General features: G+C 36.5%; 1 protein-coding gene across 1 annotated transcript; it reads left to right on the top strand.

The window, feature by feature from the left end:
* The first annotated feature begins 813 nt into the window (after window positions 1-813).
* LOC121962194 (peroxisomal acyl-coenzyme A oxidase 3-like) lies at window positions 814-25184 on the top strand. The gene is given in 20 exon segments (XM_042512410.1): window positions 814-939; window positions 2071-2247; window positions 3554-3651; window positions 3796-3931; window positions 4814-4888; window positions 5114-5203; window positions 5297-5440; window positions 6613-6701; window positions 8006-8102; window positions 11606-11788; window positions 11891-11924; window positions 11927-12012; window positions 13264-13384; window positions 13484-13606; window positions 14933-15046; window positions 15892-16007; window positions 18545-18719; window positions 18802-18869; window positions 19062-19148; window positions 23314-25184. Coding segments are annotated over 19 exon segments (2118 nt in total). The 5' UTR covers window positions 814-939; window positions 2071-2085; the 3' UTR covers window positions 23434-25184.
* The last annotated feature ends 1031 nt before the right edge of the window (window positions 25185-26215 follow it).

Raw genomic sequence — 26215 nt, 5'->3', positions numbered from 1 at the left:
TTTTTTTTAAAACATATTTTCAGGTAATTTTCCTATAACTTTTTACTCATTTCTTGTTGATGTTTTTTTCCTTCTCATTTTAGGTGATTTTCTTGTAAAATTTGACTAATTTCTATTTTTATGGCCGTGTCTTGCTACGTTGCTTGTCACCTTCCTCACGTTTCTGAAAAAAAGAGAAAAAAAAGCAAGCCAATGCGCTCAGGTTTGAAAGGGTTAAAATCACATTACAATTCAAAGTAGAAGAAGTTTATGTTTCAGTGCTGTCCAGCAGAGGGCAGCATAGAAGTACCAATAAATAGCACAATAAATACAATAATTCATTCCATGTCATATCATTTAATTTCCTGTTATTTCTTGTCAGGTCGTTTCATTTTATCATTTCATTTTGCTTTTGTCATTTTAATCTCATCTGTATTAATTTCATGTCATTTCATTTTATGTCATTAATGAAATTAAATTCCATTTCATTTGATGTCATTTCATCTACTTTCATCTCATTTGATGTAACTTTATCTTCTGCCATTTCCTCCCATGTCATTTCATTAAATTGAATTGTATTCCATTAATTCAATTTAGTTTAATTTAATTCAATTTTAATTAATTTGATTTCGTTCTAATTCGTGCCATTTCATTTCATCCCATGCCATTTTGTTTCATTTTATGTCTTTTTATTTGATTAAAAGTAATGTCATTTCATTTCAGTTCTTCTTTTTTTTTTTTTTTAAGTCAAGGCTGCTCTCGAGTCTAGTTCTGAAAAATACTGTACGGATATGGTGCTCTTACTTTGAAGAGTCCGGAGAGGAAATGGCATATTATCTTTTGGCCTAAGAAAACAACCGACCTGCATGTTACCTCTGACACACAACCACACGGAAACAGCGCGGAACACAGCTCAGGTCGGTCTGACCCAGCAGTTAAACAGGCGGCACACAGTACACGGTAAGACACATAACCACAGACACGCCATGTTGTTTACAAGCATGTCGGTTCTTTAAGGAAACGCCGGTTAAAGTTAGACATTAAACTACTCGTACCAGAGTGACACTGGGACCAATGCTGGGTTTAATTTGACTTTATATGGCCTTCTTCCAGTTTAATGCACTGCTGTGTGCTGGACAAATGAACTTAAACCAGCTGAACAGCTTCCAGACACCGACCAAACCTTGAACTTTGCACAGTGAAGATAGCAGCTGAGCTACAAAGTTTAGATAGATAGCTAGATTCAGCCAGCTCTGTTGCAGAGTTTTACAATATCTGACAGCTTCAAGTGGAATATATCAATATTTGGGTACATAAAACTGAAGCTATAGACAGCAGATTAGCAGATACTGGTCGGTGTTTGCTGTTGTCTCCAGGATTCCTCTGTATTCATTTGATTAAGCAAAGATTCATATTGGTATTTTTACCTTTGTTTGTTGCAACGGTATGAGTTTTCACAATACGGTTACCCTCTCAGAGAGTATATACAGTATGATGATATGTGGAATTACACAGTTGTTGTGATTAATATCAGTTATAATAACACATAAAGCAAGTGATATTAAGCTAAGAGCACGCTGGCCAAATCTGTCGCCCAACCATTGTCTAATTCTGAAAATAAAGTGATTCACACTGAATATTGTACTTTTAGTATATATAAGGTACCAGAGAGCATAAAACAGCATTGAAATAGAGCTTGTTTATCTAAAAAAGTTCCCCCTGACAGAGGTCACCTAATGTCTTAAAATCCCAGAAACATCCTAAAATCCTAGAAATGTCCTAAAAACCTAGAAACATCCTTAAATCCTAGAAATGGCCTAAAATCCTGGAAACATCCTTAAAAACTTGAACTGTCCTTAAAACCTAGAAACATACTAAAATCCTAGAAATGTTGCGAAAAAAATCCCCCCCCCCCCCCCCCCATAAACTTCTATATGAGAGGGAGTAAAAAGGCTCTCTTTTGACAAAAACTCAACTATAGGTAAAGATTCTCCATCTGGTTGCATTTCCTTTGTTATCGCAGATAATCAAACATACAGTGTTTGATAGCTTTCATATTTTCACACCAATTTTGTTATTGTCCTCCGTTAGAGAGCAAAGTGCCCGATGTCCTTGCACGTTGAACACCTTCAGTCTGAACACATGAAGATGGATCACGCGGTGGCTGATTTACCCAGCGGCCCGCTGGATATCTACAGGAAACAAGCCTCGTTCAGCTGGAAAGACATGCTCTGCTTCTTAGAGGGAGAGGAAATCCTGGCGTTCAAGGTAGCTGGCACCATCAAATACTCTCTGCAGTTTGGACTAAATATGAAAAGCTGAAAAGTTAAACACACTTTATTTATTTATTTTTTGGCATTTTTGTCAAAGGACAGTGTAGAGGTAGAATTATGGGGAGAGAAAGAGAGGGGTATGACATGCAAGATTTTAACATACAAAAATTCATGATGCAATGCAGATAATTTAATTTGTAAATGAATTAAAAACACCTTAACCTTAAAGGCATTGAGTTTAAAAATCTAAAAATGAGGCTCGAACTAATGTTAAAAGGACTCCGGGTTTTTGAAATATAAGCAAATTGTTTTGATTTCTTTTTTTTTTTTATGGGAAGAAGGCAGTAAGCAACAACAGAATAAATGGCCTAAAAATTAGCAAAATAATAAGTACCAAAAAAAGAAAATTACTTTGAATTAGTAAAAACAAAACAAAAACAAAGCAAACACACAAAAATAGAGACTCATTATTAGATTTTTGAATTAAAAGAAAACAACAAAGCCAAACAAGAATAATTATAATAATAATATAATATATATTATAATTAATAATAATTAATAATTCTGTAACATAAGTTTAAACATGTAATTTTGATCATTATAGATACAATTCTTTTTGTAGCTCTTTCTTTTCTCTACAGATATTTTATTCTAGCACTTTTAAAAAACAGTTTTCAGAATCTATTTATTTCCTGCAATTTGTGGAACATCTCTTAATAAGTTGTTCAATGCTTTTTCCCCTATTTTTTAAAAAGAAATCAAACCAATATGTCTCTGAAATAAAGGTCTGAATGTTTGTAAAAGTCTGAAAACAGCACAAGAAAGTGATGTGTATCCAGGTTTTAAAGGGCTGAATCAGTCTTTTAAAAGTCTTAAAAATGGTCAGACATGGGATGGGATTCTAATGTTGCATAGTAAAATCTAAAAATAATTGGTAACTTCTATTTTTTTAAAACTAATTTACTGAGTCCACTTTTCATGCAGAGTGAAAAACTTGCCAGTGAAATCGCAGAAAAATGCAAGGAATGCAAGTTCTCCCCAGATTTAAATTTTTCACCAGACCACAAACATCATGTCTTATGTTCCAAAAACATTTTTGATAACATTTTCCCTAACTTTAAGCAATCTTTTTTTTTTTTTTTTTTAATTTTGTGTGAAATTGGTCTTTATTGTTATGCCGAGTTGCATTAAAATGTCTTAAAAAGTGATGTTTTTAACTTTCGGTAATCTGAAGGAACCATGCTTTTAGATAAAATAGATGATTAATAATCTAAATGTTCCTCGTCCTCACTGTGCTGCAGCAACATGTGTTTAAGACACTGGAGGACGACCCTCTGTTTGCACGTCGGCCTGGTGAAGACGTCCCCATCGAGAAAATGAGAGAGCTCACCTTCCTCAGGTATCAACACAACCAAAAGTTGCAAATTTTGACCACCAGTAACATCCTCTGTTATCTAACATATCCATATCTATGTAATATACATTACGTCCATATTTATATAATGTACATATAGAAAATAAATCTTCAAATGAAAATTCACAGGGTGAAACAGCTTTTCCGCTATGACTTCATGACACAAGAGGAGGCGATGGCCAACCCCTGGAAGGGTGTGGCCCTTAATGATTCTCTGGGCATGTATGATTGGGCGCTGTCGGCCAAGTACTTCCTCAACAAAGGGGTGAGTGTGCATTGGTGACGGTGGTGGGAGGTGTGCAAAATGAAACATTGATCATAATGAGTTTATCAAAACTTTTAAGATTTGAAGGACATGTGATGTGATCTACCCAAAAGCAGTAATGGCATGCATTGTATTTACTTCCTTTACTGATAATCTGACAGTGTTGGCTTCCCATGCTGACTAGAGCTCTCTAAATACACAATAGAATCCCCCAAAAATTTAATAAAATAATATTCTCACACCTATTTCTTTAGTAAACAGACAAATACAAATGTCCACCTTTTGAATTAAATTTTCTCTCAATCACAGAAGACTGACGAGGCTTAATTGCCATGTTAACTCGGCATAAAACACACAAATTCAAACTCAACAGAAACAAAGTAAAACTCAATGGTTCTTGGTGGGACTCATGGTCCCTCTTGCTAGTAATCCAGTAAGTCTACTGTTCCAACCAACACCAGCTCTGTTTTGGTCAAAATAAATCCCTAATTCACCATGCTGTTATTCCCCACAGTCTCTCTGCTGGCCGCCGGCTGTTTACAATCTAGTAACATCTCTCTCCACTACTGGTTGTCTTTTAGCTCAAGTCCACTAGTAGAAACCGGAGACTGAGCTCTGGTGGTGCGTGCTGTGCACTACATACAATGAGTTTTAATAGAAAGAGGATTGCTGTATTCATGACAGTGTTGAAAAACATACCTGTAGGATTTGTAGATACCTTGATGTACTGTACTGTGATACCGCCTAAGCCTACAACCCTGCTCCAAAAAATCTGAACTATCCCTTTAAGGCGGCATTCCATTTTTTATCTACATTTTTTTCCCTTTTTAGTCATTGTCTCATCCCAGGAAAAGATGCTAAGAAGAATATCTTTTGTTTCAGATGTTTGGAGCGACTATCGCAAGGACAGGATCAAAGAGACACAGCAAATTTGTTCAATACACTGAAGACATGACGGTAAGAATTCTTTACACTGCAAATAAATCCACTTTACACAGCTTTGGTAAGGCTCTACTGTGATGCACTATATTTTCTCAAAACTCAAAATGTTCAGGATACACAGTTGGGCATGTTAGGCTCGTCAATTCCAATTATTGCTTCCACATCTAATCTCACTCAGGTGTGATATTCAGATCCATCACCATAAACTGTGAATTTGCAGCTGCATGTGTCTTGTTTTAGACGTACGGATGCTTTGCACTGACTGAGCTGAGCCACGGCAGCAACACCAGAGCCATGAGGACCACAGCGACATACGACCCCTCCAGCCAGGTCAGCAGTATGAATGTGAAATGTGACAGCATGGAAGTATCTACAGTATCTGATCTACTGTTTGGAGTCAAACTTGAACTTTTTACTCTGCAGGAGTTTGTGATCAACTCTCCGGACTTTGAGGCTGCTAAGTTCTGGGTGGGGAACTTGGGGAAGACTGCCACCCACGCCATGGTTTTCGCTCAGCTCTACACGCCTGACGGGGAGTGTCACGGCCTGCACTCCTTCATCGTGCAGGTAAGACTCCGACCTTCAACCCCTGACCATGTTTCAGCTGGTTACGTCACCATGGGCTGCTATCTGATGTGATGTCACACAGCTGCTTGTCAGAAAACACAGTTTTCAACTTATTATATATATAGATAGATAGATATATTTGAAACGAGAGCTGCAATGAAAAGCATAATCTTAATTCATGCTTAAACAAAAAAATCTCAAACCAGAACAGTTCTGGAGTTTAAGGTATGAAAGAAGCTGAGATTTTTTTTTAACAAGTTAGTCCACAAGGTAATGTAATGTCCATTTGATTTGTCCAACTCAAAGAAGTCCTTCCAACACAAACAAAAACAACAACAAAAATGTATATGTGCTCCATTTAAAATGCAAAACTGCAAATCAGATTAAAAAATCTAGTAAGGGTCAAATAATTGTGTAAACACACGCTCTACCAAATGGTTGACGAGGCCTTCTCTGGTATAGGCAGTGAAGCTAGGCTAATGAAATTAAAATCGACTATTTTTTGATAAAGAAAAAAAAACTTATGAACATGATTATTATTAAAAGTGGTTTAAAAAAAATGTAAGTATGTTTTTTTTTTTGTTTTTTTTTTTTTTACTGTCTTAAACCATGTTTTACCAAAAAGTTGCATTGGCCTTTTATGGTAAAAGTATTGATAAAAAGATAATTTTAAAAAAAAAAAATTAAAATAAAAAAGGCATGAATATTTACTGTTATTAATACTACATATATAATATTACTTCATCATATATTTGGTGAAAGAAATTATGTCAGTATGATTTTTTTTAACCATCTGTGAGATGTTACAGTACTGTAACTGTTAATGAACATGGACATCATAAACACACTGGTAATACTATTTAATTCTTTTTTTTTCTTTTTTACCATCACCATGAGCGGCCATCACAAATGTTTGGTAGAGGCCTACATAAAAATGACGGGGTATGATAAAAACAATAACGACATTGATTGTTGTTATTATTAGCCCCAAGGATATAAAAAATGCCAACTTTTTTCCTTTTATTTGCTGTTTTCTTGATAAGGACTCATCATTATATTAAAATGTGAAAATGCCTCCAAAGAGCATGAAACTTCTAAAACTATGCTATAAAGCTGAACTGATTTTCCATAAACGGATGTTTTTAAATCTGTGTGAATGAAATGTGCTGCAGGTGAGAGATCCAAAGACCCTGCTGGCGATGCCTGGTGTGCTGGTCGGAGACATGGGCAAGAAGCTGGGCCAGAACGGACTGGATAACGGGTAAGTGACGGCAGAGGGAGACTATTAACAGCGTGATTTTCAACTGGGTTCATTCATCAGCTGTGATCTTGCTCAGATGGTAACAGTTCAAGCCTCCAAATGAACACTGGGGTTTTACAAACCTTATGTTAGAATTCAAAGTTTGTCCTACACACACCATATATCATCCCCTGATGATGTAAACCAGCAGCATGCTCTTCAGTGCCTCAGTAAAGCAACTAGATGGAGCTATTTTCAAAGTTTACAGCAGAGGATTGTCAGACCTAAAGGAAACATTAGAAACTGGATCGCAAACACGCAGAAAAACTGATTGTAACCAAGCAGTTAATCATAATCATACAGGCCTGTCCATGCAGGGAAAACCCCAAATCCTCAAAGTCAAACAAGCTTCAATTCCCACAGTTTTTAGAATTTTTGTCTTTTGAAAGTCCAGTCGATTAAAATAAAATAAAATAACACAAAGTTGATGATGAACTTTGTTGTTTGAGCCACTGTAAAGTAGTTTCTGGCCTTGTCCTATTAGATTCTGTTCTCTGTCCAGGGCACCGTAAGATTACTGCCTTATGAGCCTGGGGATTGAAATGATAATTATACAAAAAAAAAAAATATTTAATGTCTTCTTTGCTATTCTTAAAAGGTAGTTAACCCTTTGGAACTTGAGCAAATGTTTTGATTTTTTTAAAAAACATTCGAACAAAAAATGTCAGTGACCAACTTGGCAAGAGAAGTCCTAGAAATGTTTGACCTTAAAATTATTTATTTTTAAAATGACAGGAGGATTATTAAAAAAAAATAAAAAATATATATATATATATATATATATATATATATATATATATATATATATATATATATATATATATATATATATACAGATAGAGAGAGAGAGAATTATGTCCAGAAAACTATTATTATTTTAATGATTTTATATTTAAAATAATATTACCAAAAAAAATAGGAAAATTAAAAAAAAATTGTACATATTTATTAATTTTAAGACTTTTCTAGGTAATGTTTTTATTTATTTTTTTTTTTTTTTACCTTTTTTTTTTGCCTTCCCACTATGTTTATGAAAGAAGGAAATCAAACCAATTTGCTCAGGTTTCAAAGGGTTAAATCTTAGTTTTTTGTGTTTTATTTCAGGTTTTTGCTTCGGTAGGATACAGTATGAGTATTAGCAACCTGCTGTAATCAAACAAACACACCACATCACTATAATTTCATTGCATTTCCCATTTTGTGTTGTGCACATGTTGTCAGTGTGTATGTGACCAAAAGTCGTATTTGTGTGTTTCTGTCTTCAGGTTTGCTTTGTTTCATAATGTGCGGATCCCTCGGGAGAATCTGCTGAATAAAACTGGAGATGTTACTCCTGATGGACGCTACGTCACACCTTTCAAGGTGAGTTAAATTACCAATGGTGGCCAAAGAGAGGACACTAGATAAGCACCAAATAAAGTTAAAATAAAGCTGCACCACCTAGTAATTTTTTTTAACTGTGTAAAATGAGTATGTGTAATGTGTAAGTTATCACTCTGAGTGATGACCCTACAGCAAATTATTACAAACTCTGTAGTTCCCCGCTCTCACTACAGAGCTTTATAGCCTCTTCCAGTGATTTGATACAGAAATAAACTTAAATATTGATTAAAAATATTTCTACAACAGTACTGCAACAGTACTAAAAGGTCAAAATGAGCATCTGTTATTATGTTTTTACCACATGGTGGCAGCTCCGCAGTTACTATTTGGCACTTAAAGCAAATAAATCGGTCCACGTCAGCTGCTGCTTTTCCATGTTTTGGATTTGGAACCCATAAATGGTCTTGCTTGAAAGACTTGAGACTAGCCATCATTATAGAGACTCTGCAGAATTTAGAGGAAAAATATGCAAAACCGAAGATGTATGACACACTTCAGTAGGCAAAATCTTAAAACATTTTACTTATTGGTATATAGACTACGCATTTTTACAATCTAAAAATGCAAGACAAAAACAAGACAAAGAAAATAACAAAAAAAGTTACACATTTTCAGCCACAGGGGGCCACTGGAGAGGGGCTAAAGAGCCACATTTGGCTCCAGAGACACACTTTGCCTCCCCCTGTACCAGACAAGACATCTCGGGCTTTCGTTGGAGCTACGAAAATGCTGTACTATTGTGATAGCACAGCAGTGTTACAGAGTGGTTGTCTTCCCTGGCTTGCCACTGGCTTGCCTTGTAGAGAGGACTAGCCAAGTTTAATTTTTGCAAGTTCCTTTTGGAGTTCATTTTAATTACCACACAGCAGATATGACCTGCATGCGCCCGTGGCATTAGTCACTTAAACCAGTGAAAACATTGATTGAGCAAACGAGCACTGCTTAAGCACTTGCATGCTGAGGTGGATAAATCATAGAATAGTAAAAAGAAACGATCAGCTTTCTTTTAACCCTTATATTTCCATTAAAATGTGTCAAACCTGGACAATATCTCCTACCTGAGCCACAGCTACCTGACTAAGCCAAGGGAGAATTGTCAGAGATTGAAACCAAAACAATTACAAAAATTGACAGTAATTTGGGTGAACTGACCCATTAAATCAGTGTAAAAATTGAATATAGTTGCATTCCCTTCAGTGTTCACTTTGGCAGCAAGTCCTAAAAGAACCGTCCCTTTACTAAGAAACCTTTCAAAAATGCATGCAGTGTGCCGCGCTCAGGCACAGATGGTTGCAGCAGGAAACCTTCAGCTGCTCAGCAGTCAAACACTGTCTTCACATCATGGCTGCTGCTTTTCACTGCTGCAGTGATTTAATGAGCTCTCAGGGGCCAAATCCATATGGAAGTGGAGAGAAGATGGCTGCTAATGACAACCAGACCTGGAAAATTCCTCTGCTACCCCATGAGAGGTATAAATAGTAAGGACAGTCCAGAGGCCTAAACCAAGGAGCTAGATATGGGGAACTAAACCTTTTGGTATCACCAAGCTAACGCACCTTCATCTTTTAATCTATCCGAAAGTCAGAACTGGCCTTCGGCCATATCATAGTATACCAGGTTAATTAGAAATCCTGAAGGTGTGTTTTTCAATACTGTCATAAATACAAGTGCTCCTCTTTCTATTAAAGTCACTGTATGTAGTGCACAGCATGCACCACCAGAGCTTTGGTCTCTACTGGTGGAACAGCTGATCTGAAAGTCACAGCAGCACCAAGTGGTGAAGGAAGACGTTACAGGACTGTAAACACCCGGCGGCCAGCAGGCAGAGAGAGACTGTGGGGAATAACAGCATGTTTCATACATCTAACTTGGTGAATTAAGGATTTATTTTGACAAAACCGGAGCTGGAGATTGTTGGAACAGTGGACTTACTAACTAGACTTACTAGCTTACTAGCAAGATAAACCAATACGGTTTGGGTGAGTTTTAATTTGTCTCTGTTGAGTTTGAATAAAATTAGTTTTAGGCAATTAAAGCAATTGCGCCTCATCAGTCGTCCGTGATCGAAAGAAAGTTGAATTTAAACGAGGACAGTTTAATAAGGAAAATAGGTGTGAGAATATTACATTTCCTCACATTTTGGGGGTTTCCATTGTGTATTTATTAGTCTGAAAAGCTCAAAGTAAGTAGCACATTACTGGGCACTTATGCTGTCGTTACATTTCAGGAAGGTATGAAATATTACATACAGTCCAAGTCCAGTCAGAACCATCCGAAAATATTCTCAAACCAGAAAGCAACGGAAACATGGCTCAGTTTGATCTGGATCACCTTTTTTTCCATGGACCTAGATTCTGCTAGATTCTGACCGCACGAGGTAGTTGTGGTGGGGTCCTAAGTTGAACTTGTCCCCAGGTCTTGAACAGAATATCCCACCCAGCTGAGTAAACAAAGACATCAGATGATGAACACATAGTAAGACAGGGGGAACAGGAAGATTCATGCTTGAAATCCTGAGCTGATCTGGAGGGGATTCTACATTCTTTAAGGACATAATGGAGGTAGAGACTTTCAGGACACATTTTCTATTTTCTTAGGTCTTTTGTAGATTTTAACCCTTTGAAACCTGGGCAAATGACTTGATTTCTTTCAAAAACAGGGGAAGAAGACAATGACCAACAAAAGAAGAAAAGCCCCAAAAATGACCTAAAATGAGGGATAGATTAGACTTGTAATTCTGTTTGGAAATAAGCCAAAACCAAAAAAAATCAAAGGCACTGATTTACAAAAGTTAAAAAGCCTTAAAAAAATATGGGCTTGACAGTTACGTACGTATTTCAACATACAGTTTTCATTAAGGCATGTCAAAAAAAATCATGGCATGATTGTGCCTTTTTAACAAGTAACAAGTCTAACCTCTCCATCATTTTTTGGTCATTTTTGTTCTTGAATCCAAAATGAACCTGTTTTTGAAACTTGCACATGTGAAGTAGCAATCCTCAGCCAAACTGATTTGTAAATTCCCCAAGAAAAGCAAGAAATTTGTTAGTACAAGAAAATTTCCAGAAAATTAGCAACAAAAATAAGTAACATAATTTTAGATATGTGCTTATGATACTAAAAATATATTCTGTTTCCTAGCTTTTTATCTTTTTTTCCTAGACATTTTCCATAGCTATTTAAAAATAATAAATAATAAATAAATGTAATAATTTTGGGAAAATTTCTAACCAAGTCGCTCCTTTTTTCCCGTGTTTTTGAAAGAAATTGGACAAGGTTGTGCAGGTTCAAAGTTTAAAATACTTGTCAAAGGCATCTGAAAGCAGACGAGAAAAGTGATATGGCTCCAGGTTGTAAAGGGTTAATAGTCCAACACCAAATTCTTGAAGAACTATGATATAAGCAGCAATTATGCACATATATTTATTCTCTCTAAGTCCTGTTTCTCACGTCTCTCCGTTGTGTCTTTTCTCTCCTTTAAGGACCCCAACAAGCGGTTCGGGGAGTCTCTGGGCGCCCTGTCAGGAGGCAGATTGTCCATCACCAGAATGGCTCAGGTCAACCTGAAGCTGGCTCTGGTTATTGCCATCCGCTTCTCAGCCGCCAGGAGACAGTTTGGACCCAAAGACACAGAGGAGATTCCTGTATTGGAGTACCAGCTACAGGTCAGGGTGGAGAGGAAGGCGTTTCAAAGCAAATTCACAACATCAAACTGCAGATTCTTTGTAAAATGTACAGAAGGTGTTGATGTTTTTCTGTCGTTTCAGCAATGGCGTCTGATCCCGTACCTGGCGGCAGCGTACGCCTCGAACACTTCAGCAAAACCATCTTCATGAACTTCGTCGAGCTCCAGGTCGGACAGATGATGAGGGACAAGAGTGAAAGACAAGTGAGTTATGATGAGGTCAAAGTGAATGAATGAAGGAATCATTATTTCAAACATTTGAAATAAAAAAAAACACACACAAATAAAAGCAAATAAGCCTGACAGCTAAGTGCAATAAAAAAAAAAAAAACAAAATGAAAAATGAAAATAAGGCCCATATAAAATCTATACATCAGTCTCAATAACAAATACTCAAGCCACTTAAACTTAAATATTAAAATATGTAAATATTTAAGCGGTATAAAAAAGGCATTGAGTGTGGGGAGCAGACATGCATGATGTGTGTTGTAGATATAGATTTTAGCAATTATTCTTCAAAATAACGGTGATGGTGTTTCATAATGTAACAATAAGGAAACATAATAATTTGGCGGAGGGGATTTGGAGTTAACCAAAACTACATACCTACTCTGAAATGAAATATGAATACTCCACTGAAAATGATCTTCTGTATAATTTGTCGAAGAAAAGTTGGTATGGAGGCCTGGAAGTAGACAGTTGAATTTGCCCAATATGTGGCCCTAAAGAAATAGAAAATGAGTATCACTTTATTCTGTATTGTTCTTTTTATAGGAAGATTCCTGAGGAATTGTTCATTAATATGAACGCTAACGTAGATTTGATAAATATCGATGACTCACAGCGACTGACCTGGCTGTTTGAGAAAGAGACATTCAAGTTAGCAACTAATTTAAAGAATGCTTACGACATGAGGAAGGAAGCATTGTTTCAGTAGGTGTACGATGATATTTATTTATTAATATACTGTATGTATTTTGAGTTTCCCATTCAGCTTTAATTCTGATTTTTGGCCAGCTGTTTTCATACAATGAAATATGCACTGTGGACTATTGCTCTCATTGTTGTAAATGTGTCATATAATCCCATGGGGGATGAGCCACCCGGTGGTGTGACATTATCATAAAAGAATTCAGTCATTCAATTCATTTAAATTCATTTATCTTAAATCATCCAGTGTTCAAAAAGGAGGAGGAAGAAATACACATTTATTTTTTGCTACCCCTATATATACATTCACATTCTATAAGAAAAGTCCCAGATTTTATATACAATCAGCTACAATATGGATAACTATCGCAGTTTTATGTACACTCCATACAATATATGACCAAACAAGACCATTAGCAATTAAAGGGACTACTTTTTTATCAATTAGCTAGTGAGGTGTGTGTCTGTATCCACAGTTATACTGCATAGTGTCATACAGATGTGTATATTGTGTGTGTGTTGCAGGCAGAGATGGGCAGGGAGATGCACGCCATCAGCTGCTCTAGTAAACCACTGGGCTCGTGGACCGCTCAGAGGGGGATCCAGGAGTGCAGGGAGGCCTGCGGGGGACATGGATACCTGGCCAGTCAGTATCACACACACAGATGCTTGTACGCACTAATGCACAAACACACACACATACACACACACACTCAGAGAGCTAACTACCTCCTGTGTCTTTCAGTGAACCGGCTGGGTGATCTGCGTAATGACAACGACCCAAACTGCACATACGAAGGAGACAACAACGTCTTACTGCAGCAGACCAGCAACTACCTGCTGAGCAGGCTCCATGCCAAACGCCGTGGTCAGTCCCCGCACACTGAGGGGTCATTACCAGCTTTTAGGGGGAGGGGGCCAAACATAGAGCCAAAAATTCCTTCAGAAGGCAGATCACTTGTTTGTGATTGACATGATGTGCTGCAGGTGCAAGTTCTGATGAGCCTGCTAATCTTGACCAGAGCAAATTGGCAAGAAAGAAATGAATTATAAGTACAAGAAAATTACCTGAAAACGAGTTAAAAAGGGAAAAAAAAAGATTGATAGCTAAGAATAAAATTTAAAAAAAACCTAAAAGAAAGTTTGAAAACACAGAAATGACCTGGAAAAGATGCTTAAAAAATGTTTAATAATTTTATAACATCATTTTTAAATGTAGGTCCAAAGCTTGTGAGGGGTGCTCATGGAAACGGGAACAAACAGGATTAACACAAAGGAAATCCAGACCCTCCAAATATGTGAAAAATGTGAAAAATGAGGAGGAATTACCTATGAAAGCCTTTATTATAGTCAGTAAATCATTAAAAAAGCCAACATGTTTTCATCACAGCTTTGAAAAACATGTAATAATAATAATAATAATTCTTCTTATTATTATTATGATTACCTAAATGACCTAAATATTAGCAAGAAATTAGTAAAAAAGAACAAGAAAATTAGTAAATGAATTAAATAGATTAGAAATATAATTTAATGAATTACATTTTTTTTAAAAAGACAGAAAGAAAGAAAGAAAGAAAGAAAGAAAGAAAAAATACAAATACAAAAAATGAGAAAAGAAGTAACAAAAAACAGGTAAACAAGACTTGAAAAAAGTGATAAAAAATTATAATCATTCTGTAATTGAGTTTAAATAATAATTATAAATAATTAAAGAGCTACAAATGTTCTAAATGTTGCGTTCTGTGTTGGATACATTAATCTGTAACAGCTTCCTTCCTGTGTTGACTTTGTCGCTCTTGCACCATCTGACTCTCTGGCAGAAAGTCTTGAGGACATTTTTCTACAAAATGTGTGATTTGAGACTTAAATCTCAGAGGATTTCGGAGTCTTGCCTAGTAAATTTATGACATTATAATCTAATTTCTTTTAAAAAAATGTTTAGTTTTTCTTTCTCATGAATTTACCTTTATTTCAAGAGGATATTCAAGTTGTTGTCTCGGATTTTTATGGCATCCAGGAAATTCTGAGTAATTTCTTGGAATATTATAATATAATACTTCCCTCTGTGCGCCATGGTGGAAATGAATGCCTGAGATACACTCTCTTTCTGCTGAGACAAAAACAAAAAGAATTGTGAGCACAGGAACTCTGATTGATTCCTTAAGTCTCAGCTGTTGTTGTCTGGTTTCAGATGGTGTGCGGATTGAGTCTCCCCTTCACACCGTGGATTTCCTGGATGATTCCCGAAAGATCCTAGAAAGCAAGTTTACAGCAACAACAGTGGAGGAGTGTATGGACGCTGCAGGTACTACAGGAATTAAGACTGCACAATTATGGCCAAAATGATAATTACCATAATTTTAAACACGACTGAGATCACAATTATTTATCACGATTACTCATCAATTCTTGGTACAAAATATTTCTTGCATTTTCACATTTAACCCTTAGGGACTGTTTGTAGCATGTTACATGCTTTTAATTCTTTTTTTTGCATAATTTAGGCCATGTTCATACATATGGCATACATTTTGGCAAGATTGTGTATGTTTGTTTAATGTTGGAATTCACATCTCCGCTCCTACAATGAGTTTAAAATACTCTGTGTGAACAAAATTGTTACAGTTTTTGATCATTTAAAAAAATACTTTGCATGTAGTATATTGAAAATATATATATTTTTTCATCTAAAAACATACCAGCATCATGACAAAAACCAGGCATTTAAAGGGTTAAAATTCTGAAAAATTAAAGAATATTTGATATTTACGATAAGGACTCATGTTAGTTATTTGAAAAGCGCATTTTGTGCCCAGAGCGGTACGAGTGTGCATATTTGTGACTGCACAAAAAATAATAATGTACAAAAATCCATGTTGCTGCTAATTATTGACAAATCCCAGGCTACGATTATCAATAAAAGTCTTCTTAGCATGTAATTTATTCAAAATAATTCATTTTTCAAGTTTTTTTCATCAAAAAACATAGTAGATTCATGACAAAAACCTGGCATTCAAAGGGTTAAAATTCTGAAAATTAATGAATATTTTCTTATATTTATATAGATATACTTTCAAACAGTTATTTAAATAGTTACAACAGTTATTTCCAGTTTAACCCAGTAAGTATCCCCTTGGTTCATCACATCAGTTCCTCTGGCTGCCTACAAGTGGCTGGTGTGTTTCCTGGCTGAAGAGAGCCAGAAGAGGCTGGAGCAACAGAGGGCCACTGGAAAAGATGACTTTGAGGTCCGAAATAACAGCCAGGTAACAAACACACACACACACACACACACACACACACACACACACACACACTGCACAGTCTATGGATACTGGATGGATTTAGTTATTTAAAAAAGTGGGTATTTAGGAGTCATAACATAATGCACTGATAATTGTGATTAATAATTGTGTGGCCAAAGCACAAGCTGTGTTCAGCTTTATGGATTTAATGAATCAGTTAATTGGAAATAACAAATTAAAACCTGCTAAAATCTGGCTTTTTAATGTAATGGGTAAGGTTACAGTCCACACCCGCATCAAATGACTGAGCAGTAGTCAGGTATTTATCGTCACCGTCTCCAATCGGCAGTGACGAAAACACCCACGTGAACGCACCCTTTACCGGCAAGATGCAAAGACGGGCCTTCGCTAAATAACCTAATGTCCATCTCTATCCAAGCAGAACTCAAACATTGACCCAAATTATTCTGCACCCAGTTTGAGAGACTAAATAAATAAGAGATTTAAATGAATCACCATAAAGTTTTCATTCTCATCCATGCTGCTTCTACTGTTACTAACCTGTTTTTCAGTGTGTCCGTGATGTCACACATGACATGTAAAAAAAAAACCAAAACACATACAGACAGACATATACAAAGGCAGACTCATCTGCTGCAGAGCTGTGCGCTAATTTTGGCAAAAAAGGATATGAGTATTTTCTAGCTGTGCTATGGTTAAAGAGGACTGCTGAGAAATGTTTCTTAAGCTTTTGAGAATTTCACTAAGCACATAATTCCATTCTTCTTCCTTTTGTAGAGTTGTAGCCAATAATTTCCGCTCCAGATTCAGTCACGGTCAAACCAAAGCAGTGAAATCTATCAGAATCAGAGGATTCTGCTTCATGTTTTGCCTCCACACGAACAGATTAGAATCAGTAATAGTGTTTAGCTAAATGAAGGTGAGTTTTTGACTGTTTTGGCTGTGTCTCGGCTGCGGTCATCTGGTTTGTGTTATTGTGCCACAGACTCAGACTGGAGGTGAAAGTGTCAGACGGGTGTGTGTTGCGGTTCTGGGAAATGTGTGTGTCACCGCATTCAGTAATTTAATTGACTTGTTTTTGTATCAGTATGACGTCATAATTTTCATTGTCGCAGTTTAACAGTCTCCAGAGCAGGGGTGTCAAACTCATTTTACTTTACAGGCCACATACAGCCCGATTTGATCTCAAGTGGGCCAGACCTGTAAAACTGTTGCATAATAACCTCTAAATAATACCACCTCCAGATTGTTGCCTTTCTTCCAGTGAAAGGATACATCATGAAAACATTCTTCCATTAACTAAACAGATGATGAACAGCCTGAGATTCATTCAACATCATTTCATTCATCATTCAAAAATCATTTCAACTGCGGGTCTCAGTTTTTCCACATTCGGTCAGTTTACTGCATTTACTCAAGTACTGTACTTAAGTACATATTTGAGGTTACTTTTACGTTTATTTTATTTAAGTATTTTAATCTCATGCCATTTTCCACTTCTAATCCACTGCACTTCAGATGTTACACTTTTTACTGTACTTCTATTATCAGTTAACTACCTTACAAATTAAGATTTTTGTGCACAAATCAGAAATATGAGAATATACAAGTGCAACTAAAACTATTAATTAGAAAATGAATTTTAAGGTATTTCAAACTCCAACACAAAACTTTGTTTAAATGCCTTTAGCAAACGTTTAATCAAAACTGAAATGTTCAACATCAAATACAGCAACTTTTTTTTATAAAGTCAAGTAAAAATCTAAATTAAAAATGAATAAATAAAAAAGGCTCCTCCTCATGCTGACACTTTCTTTGCACTTTTTAATTCATTAATTTTATTGCAGATACAGATAATCGACAAAATGCCAAATATCCGCCATAATAATCAGCCAGACTGATAATCTGTCCGTCCCTAATGCTGCATTTCTTTTAATTATTTAAATTATTTTCATTTATTAATTTTTTTTAAACCTTTATTCACGTGTACTTTTACTTTTAATACTTTGGAATATTTCCTTAAAATCACATTTACTTTGTTTAAGTTTATTTAACAGTAGGCCTTCATCAGTTTCACCCCTGCAGAAGTTCCTCTTACGACCCTTTTTGGTCTCATGCCTCCAGTCTTTGCACACGGCACAAAACCTGCCCTTATATGGTGTTTAGTGGGCGTTACCTTTGCTAACAGGTGACTGATGAATTGTGGGATTCATCACTAAGCACACCTGGTCAGAGCAGATTTGGATGGTTCAGAGCGTTTGGTGCATCTGGAGTTGACTTCTCTTATTTTTTCTCTTACCAGAAAATCTAAGAGAAATTAAAGAGAAATTAAAGAACATATTGCTGCATATGAGGCTCAATGTCTAGTTTGGACTCTCAGTTAAATACAAAGAGTGCTGATACACACCACACACACACACATGTTCAGAATTAAACCGTGATAATCAGAATCTTCATGTTGTATTGCTTTGCTTTGTTTGCCTGAGTGTAGAGCAAAAATAAATGCTATCAATGTCCCTCTGTGTGTGTGTGTGTAGGTGTACTTCTGTCGGTCCCTGGCCATCGCCTACATCGAGCACAGCTGTCTCCAGAGGTTCCATGAGCTGGTTACAGATGAGGACACACCAGTTGGTCTCAGAGCTGTCCTCAGCAGGCTGTGTGCTCTGTACGGACTGTGGAGCCTCAGCAACCACACAGCTACACTCTACCAGGGTTAGTACTGTACTCTGAATACTGCATGCATAGATACACGTAACATTCCATGGTACTGATATTTCGTTTTGTTTCTGTGCAGGTGGTTACTTGAGTGGAGGGAAACCCACAGAGCTGATGCAGATGGCCATTCTGACTCTCTGCTCTCAGGTACACAAACACACCATCCTCTGCGTTTCTTACTTACACTGATTTACAGTGTTTATTGTCATTGGGTTCCTCTCTTATCCTTCCACATTTCCTGTGTGTTTTCATAAAGCTGAATAATGACATTATGGTTCTAATAGACGCTTCTCCCTCCTGACTTGAAGATCAGCCTTGTTTTCTGTGTGTCTCCTCCAGCTCAAAGATGATGCAGTAGCATTGGTGGATGTTATGGCACCTCCTGACTTCATTCTCAATTCACCCATTGGCAACGCGGATGGACAGGTGAAGACATACACACACATAAAGCCTAATTATACAGGCCACTTGCCAGAATAACAAGTTGGCATTGTACAGTTTTTGTACAGTCATGAAAAACCTGGAAAAGTTATGGAATTTGCAAGTACAAATTTCCAGGCCAAAAATACAAGAAGTATCAATGGTCGTGTCAGAGAATGTATGGTCTTAAAAGGCCCTGAAATGCTATATCTGTTTCTAACAATAACTATTTAACACAATATCAATGTATTTTATCTTGAAATTTCTGCGATGAATAATACTTGATTATCGCATTTAATATTAAAAGTAATATTTGCACTTGAACCCAGTCACATCTATGGAGTCTGGAGAATGCAAATGAAATAATCAGAAATGACGGATTGATAAAGATTGATTTATATTCTTTTTTTTTTAAATTAATAGTATTGGTTATTTTGGTTTTGGTCACAGCAACAGATACCTATCATTATCAGCCTGCCAACATATCTGTTTCTCTCTATTTATAAATAAATTACATTTTACAAAATTGCATTTAATTTAATTTAATTTGAAAAAAAATCACGTTTTAAATTGATCATTGATCATCAAATCTTTATTTATTTTAATGGCACACAATTAATTTGTGGATAATTTTAAAAACATAATGTTAATATTGTTAAAAAAAAAAATCTAATAAAAATAGTTTGGCATAAATTGTAAATAAATTGTATGAACTCTGTGCACCAACCGGCTGTCATCACAGTGACTCAGTAACAAACCATATAGTAGTTTTTGCCTCTCAGTCCCTCCCCGTTCCCCTGAAGAACCACTGCAGGACATTTAGTCAGTCAGGTTTAAGTCTTATTACGGGAAGAAGTCAGCGGAGCTTTGGCTGCTGTCTCTCCTTCTTCCAGGAAAACACATCCAGCGCTGTGTTTGCTCATAAATTGTTTTTGACACTTGTTGACAATGACCCTCTCTGCACTGTCTGAGAACTTCCTTTTTTCATAAGAAGGCTAAACTGATGTTTGTTTAGCCTTAGAGATGAAGACGTCACACAGACCCACAGTGGATTCTGTTCATCTGTGTCAGCTTTTAGGATCAGTCAGATTTATTTATGCTGCAGATTTGGTCTTAGGTGGTTTATCTGTAGTATTAGGGACAATTGAGAAAGATTACAGTTAAATAATGCTAAAACTGCTGACTACCATTCCTTCTCTGTTGATTTATTGTTGCCTTCATCCTCCTAACATGAAAACATTTACAAACCATGTACTTCAAGGTCTCTCTGGGGGTCTAAATTCTAGAAAAGTCTGATAAGAAGGTCTTAGAAGAAGGAGTGATGACTTTATGTAAAGAAAACAACATTCTGATCCAACATAAGGTTCGGGTTTGCTGTATGTTCTGGAGACTTTTAAATTCTTTTAAAAATTGTGTGCAAATAAGAAAAGCTCCTACTGCTTTTACTTTTGAATTTTTTAAAATCAAACTAGCAACTGGTTCCAGTGCTGTTTTAAAGAAAATCAGAAAGATTGGACAATGACTCAAAGGCATATTAGATTTAATATACCTGACACAGCAGTCTATGAGGATAGCTTGTACTAGTAGTAAAATTACCAGTAGTAGCAATACTCAGTTAGTTTGTAAAGGTTGCCATTGATTAGCACTGAGATGACACTATTAGAAGTATGACTGGGCAATATGGTGTAATAATATCACAATATTTTTAGGTTAGCTCGTAAATAATGTGTAGCTACAGTCATAACATACAATTAGATAAACTACTGTTATCATAAAGTTGAATAAAGTACTGTTATAATGTTAAATTAAGTATAAAGGTCAATGAAGAAAAGTTAAATAAAGTATTGTTATGATTAAATGAATCAAAGTGGAACCCGTGGTGCTTTTATTTTGAAAGGCCTGGCTCGTCTCAGACCAGGAGTGTTGATGTTTTTGCCATGGACTTGAAGCTTCGGCTCAACAGTTGGATGTTTGCGTCAGCAGAAAGTTAAACTGTCACTGCAGTATGAGGATTCATCCACTGCGAGCTGGAAATAAACTAACAGCTTTCCAGTTTGGATATTGATAGTATTTGCAAGTCATAATGGTGCACATGGTCGTAAAATGTAAATAATAGTCATGAGCAGGAGCTCTGCAAAAGCCCTGCTTTGTGTGTGTGTCTACGAGAGGCAGAGAGCTGAAGGAAAGAGGGAAAATGAAATGCCAAAATGCAAAAAAGTTATTTTATACATAGCAGGTGAAACAAGCAGTGATACGAGTATATTTCTACATTCACTCACCTCTAGTTTTGTGTATGACTTCTCATACCCAAACCACGTCCAAACAACAGAAGTCGCCCCTCTTTTGGGTATGAGCCCCTCCTCATTTTGAATTGGCTGGTCGGTGTCAGTGTGTTTTGCTGGATCTCCACGTTCAGTATTGCTTTCTAACTCCTCTATGTTTGTTTGTTTTGGTGCCGTGCATTATGCAGACACGCCCTCGGCTACACAAACGGATGCAAAGCGTTATCAGATAACATTAACAAAATAAACAATTTAGCACAATATGAAATGATAGACGTTTTTTTATCGTCAGATGATACATTTTGTCATACTGATCTAACTAATCTGTCTCTGTGTCTGTATTCAAAAAAGAAAACTGAAAGTGGGCTAATACTGCAGGATCCAGTGTTAGCCTTTTAAAACAGTATTTCAGTTAATATTGTGATGTAGTGGTGTATATTAACCACCAAAACAAGGTGGTTAAGTATTATTTCAGAAACCAAATCTCTGAAACACAGTTAATATAGGGCCTTTGGGGCCCTTTGGTGGCCTGAGGGCAGTTGCCTTCTTGATAATTCAGATTGTCTTGGATACAAGTCATCATCATGATGTATGATTAATCTTAATTATATCTGCTGTAGAAAACATATGCCATTAGTCACTTTCAAAAAGCATAAGAGTAATCACATATGGTTGAATCCAGCTTCTGATTGTGGTCATGCATCATATCCTTCTCAGCCTCCTTCTTGTAAATGTATACCTACAACAACATAATAATAATAATAATATTATGAAGCAGAAATTGAAAACATCTTAAAAGATAAACAGTCAACTTACTCAGCAGGCTGTCCTGTTATGAATCACTCTCCAGAATCTTGTTCAACTCACATAAACAAACTTCCTCTTCAGCTGCGGTCCCACACAAATTCATAGTGAGGTTCCAAAACGTCAATTAATCAAATCTGTACAGGTTGTTTGCCTGAAATACGGAGGACATGTGACATTTGGACGGCCAGCAGTATGTTTACAGTATCCTCGAGATGACAACTTTGCCTCTTTTGTGGTTGGTGTGGATTCAAAAGGCATTTTAATTACAGGTTTTTGATTTCGGGTTAGACAGGAAGTGAAGATGACAGCTCAGATTATACAGGAAGGGAACTGTATCATATCAACACATGGCATGAAGATGTCCACCCACGCCACAGCCAAAAGCTCACAGAGCCAATCCCATTTTCTTCAGTGTCAAAATGAATATGTCCTTTTAGAAAGAAGTATTAGGAAATAATTCCAGAAGTATGAATTTGGTCTGTCCGTCACATTCTTGTGAGCGCAGTATGTGCCGCGTCCAACTCATTGTCATGAAAGCAATATCTAAAGAAGGCATTAAGGGAGTTTCCTCAAATTTAGCACAAACGTCCACTTAGACTTAAGAATGAACTGATTACAACTTGGTGGTTAAAGGTCAAAGACAGTGTGACCTCAGAAAACATGTTTTGGGCCAAAAGTCAACAGTTCATATGCTAATTATTACAAAATTTCACACAAATTGCTAATTGGATTAAATGACAACATTTTATATCTAAAAGGTAAAAGGTCAACTTCACTGTGACATCGTAATGTTCTGCAAAAAAACCCAAACATTTCTGAACGTTTCTCAGTGTTCTAACTCAGGAACAGAAGAGAAGACATTTAGTTAAATGCTGATACACCAATCTTGGGTGCCCACCTTGAAACTGGGCTGATTGTGTAGATCTTCAAATTTGAGGCAAATGACTGAAAGGTGTTTTTTAAAATCTAAATATTATAGAGAGAGTGGAATAGGTTACAAGAATTATATGATTGTAAATGGATCAGCACCTTTGTTCTCAACCTTGAGCCCATAAAAACCTCCTTGTCTCTTTTTGTCGTAGCTTTACAAGAACCTGTGGTCGACAGTGATGCAGGGCAACCAGGTGCTGGAGCGGCCGTCCTGGTGGAAAGAGTTCTGCTCAGACAAGCCTGTGGTCGGATGCCTCCGTCCAAAACTCTAAAACTTACTATCAGGTACAACCCTGGACATGTGTCTGAAGTGTCCACTATTGACGTGTAATGCTAAGTGCAATTTTAAATGGAATGTCCATATGTACACAACTTCTTGCCAAAACCGCACACCTGTCAGTTAAGGCACAGCTTAGTTATTCTAATGGCCAACACTTTTTATACATAGTAACTTTTCAAATGTTTATTATAAACCCCTAAATTCCTGTACACTCTGAATGGACTGAACAACTATTGAGCCCTAGCCCAATGCTGAACAAATTAGAGACGCCTTCATCTCTATATGTAGATACAGGTATCTGCATATGAATGCAGAATCTTTAGGCAAAGGTACAAGATTTTGGGTATAGGAGTACTCCAGGTTTCTGTTTTCAGTCAGAGGCGTACTGACCAATCACATTTATTTAGAATCCATGCAGGTAAACAGTCTCTGCGGAGAGCTGAACAGGTGGAAGGCAATGGCCGAAATGCGTTCTCAGAACCCAACGGCTGTCGTCCAACAATAATTCAGCTTTTCATCAGCTTTTTAAGAATTCATTTATACGCAGATGACACCTGGTTGTATTCCTGTGTCTCAAGTGCTTAGTGGACTCAAAACAGTGAAAGGTACATGGAAGAGGAAGTCTTGGCCCCAATATCCACGGAACCCCCAAAATATTAGCTGTCGCCACCAGAGGCTAAATCATACCAGTGGCTAATGGGTTCCAAAAATGGAAAGACCTCAACGCTTAACACTTATGGACACTCTTATGAAAATGCTGAGAAACCTTAGACCTGCTCACCAGCACATTTTAAAATCCTAAAATCCTGCTGATACTTTTAAATGCTTTGACCACATTCGAAAGGATTCCAAATGGAACCTGTCAAAGCTGTCCAACTGAAGTTAAATTGCAGTTTTTTTCTGCAACAACATACTTTTATATTTTGTGAATTTTTAAGTAATGCTCTGTCACTGGCCTATCAGTAGCTGAGATTGACGCTAACAGCCAGAGAGCAGCTATGACTCAAAACACACAAAATAAAAACACTTCAGGCAAACACTCACATCAACCAGTTGTCTTTAACAAACCACTAAATAAAGATCCAGTTTGAAAGTGCACAGCCAACACTTAGCATCTTGAGCTGACAAGCTAATTAGCTAATAGAACGAAAACATACTTTCAAATATCTTCATCGTTCCATTTAGAAACTCAATTATATGCTTTTATTCTTCAACACCACTGCTAATAAAACACTGCCCGGTCCTAGCTTGTAAGCTAAAGCTGCTAGCATACAAGTGCAAAGAAAATGTGTTTCAAGATGGCGCCCCTTTTCTTCCTTTAAGTAATAGGATAATATTATTGATACATTTTAAAAACATTTGACATATTTTTTATGTCCATTGGACTTAAAATAATCTATTCTTGCATTTCATCCCACTTCATGAATATGATTAAATTTGATTTGACACGACATATTTCACTTTACATGTCCAAAAATGACTGAGCCTTATCGAAGCCTATATAATGTTGTTGCCTAAACAAATAAGAAGCCTCATAACATACAGGACATCTGAGTGTGATTTTTAGATTAATCTAATGGATGTGAAATGTATCATATAGGATGTAATATTTTAATGAATGTAAAAATTGTGTTAATCTGTAGATAATGCACAGTTCCATATGACTCTGTAAAAACTGATCACAGTTCTTAAAATAAAGTGTTTTGATATAAACCCAATGCAAAATAAATATATTTACTAATACAGTTGTTTTAATATTTTTAAATTGTGTCTTACAGGGCAAGATTTTTATCAAAGACAAATGCAATCACCTTTTACAGTGTTCTTTCAGGGAACAAATATATATATAAAGCACGTATTTTTATAGAGAAATGGGTATCCGTCACAAGTACATGACAAGGATGTTAAACAGTACATTTAGGTTGTACCTCTACTCTAAAAATGAAAGGACACAAAACAAAAAAACAAGCAAACCCTTGAGTAGCCACACCTCTCCTCAACAATGAATTAAGTTGGAATATCTGAAAACTTAGCATTCTTGATATATTTGAGAAAAGACACTCAGACCTTTATAAATGCATTAGAACTTTCCTGGTCTTTTTATCTCCAATTTTAGAAAGTATCAGCCTCATTAGTCCTTCGCTGCTGCTCAGTCTCTCTCAGCCAATCAGCTCAATTCCTGTTCTTCTGCCTCCTTCTGCCTACTCCCCCTCCAAGTAACCTACTGACAAAGTGCTAAATAACTGTACATGAATTGGGAACGTAAACAGAATTTTCCTCTCCTCCTCCACCACTCAGAAGTGTGTTTTTGTAGGACCCAAAACTCACAGAGCTGACTCATTCGTCAAAACCAGATTTAAAGAACCTTCACCTTATATAGTATGAGCCGTCTGCCCAAAATCCAGAGCGCTAAATTACATGTTACCTTGTGACAGTTTGGGAAATTAAGATGTTGCTTGGAATAAGTGAGGAGGGAAGACAGGAGGGGAAGGAGGACGAAGGAAGGGGGGAAAAAAGAATGTATTCTGGGTTTTTTTCTTCAACTTTATTTATATTTTCAAAATATAACCTGCATAAAAAAACAGCTTGACCAGCTCAAGATATGTGTGATGGTTTAGCTGCTCATGCCAGCATGTGATGGTGACTTTAGCTGGTTTATCCATTGAAATTAATTGAAAATTGAGAATGGAGAATTAACAGTGTCATGAGGCATAAACCAGTTAAGTCTATTGTCATATGTTGGCTGGTAACACAAGCATATCAAACCATAAAAG

This window comes from Plectropomus leopardus, chromosome 23 (genome assembly GCF_008729295.1).
Source record: "Plectropomus leopardus isolate mb chromosome 23, YSFRI_Pleo_2.0, whole genome shotgun sequence".
NCBI lineage: Eukaryota > Metazoa > Chordata > Actinopteri > Perciformes > Serranidae > Plectropomus > Plectropomus leopardus.
This window is presented reverse-complemented; position numbering and strand designations above follow the sequence as displayed.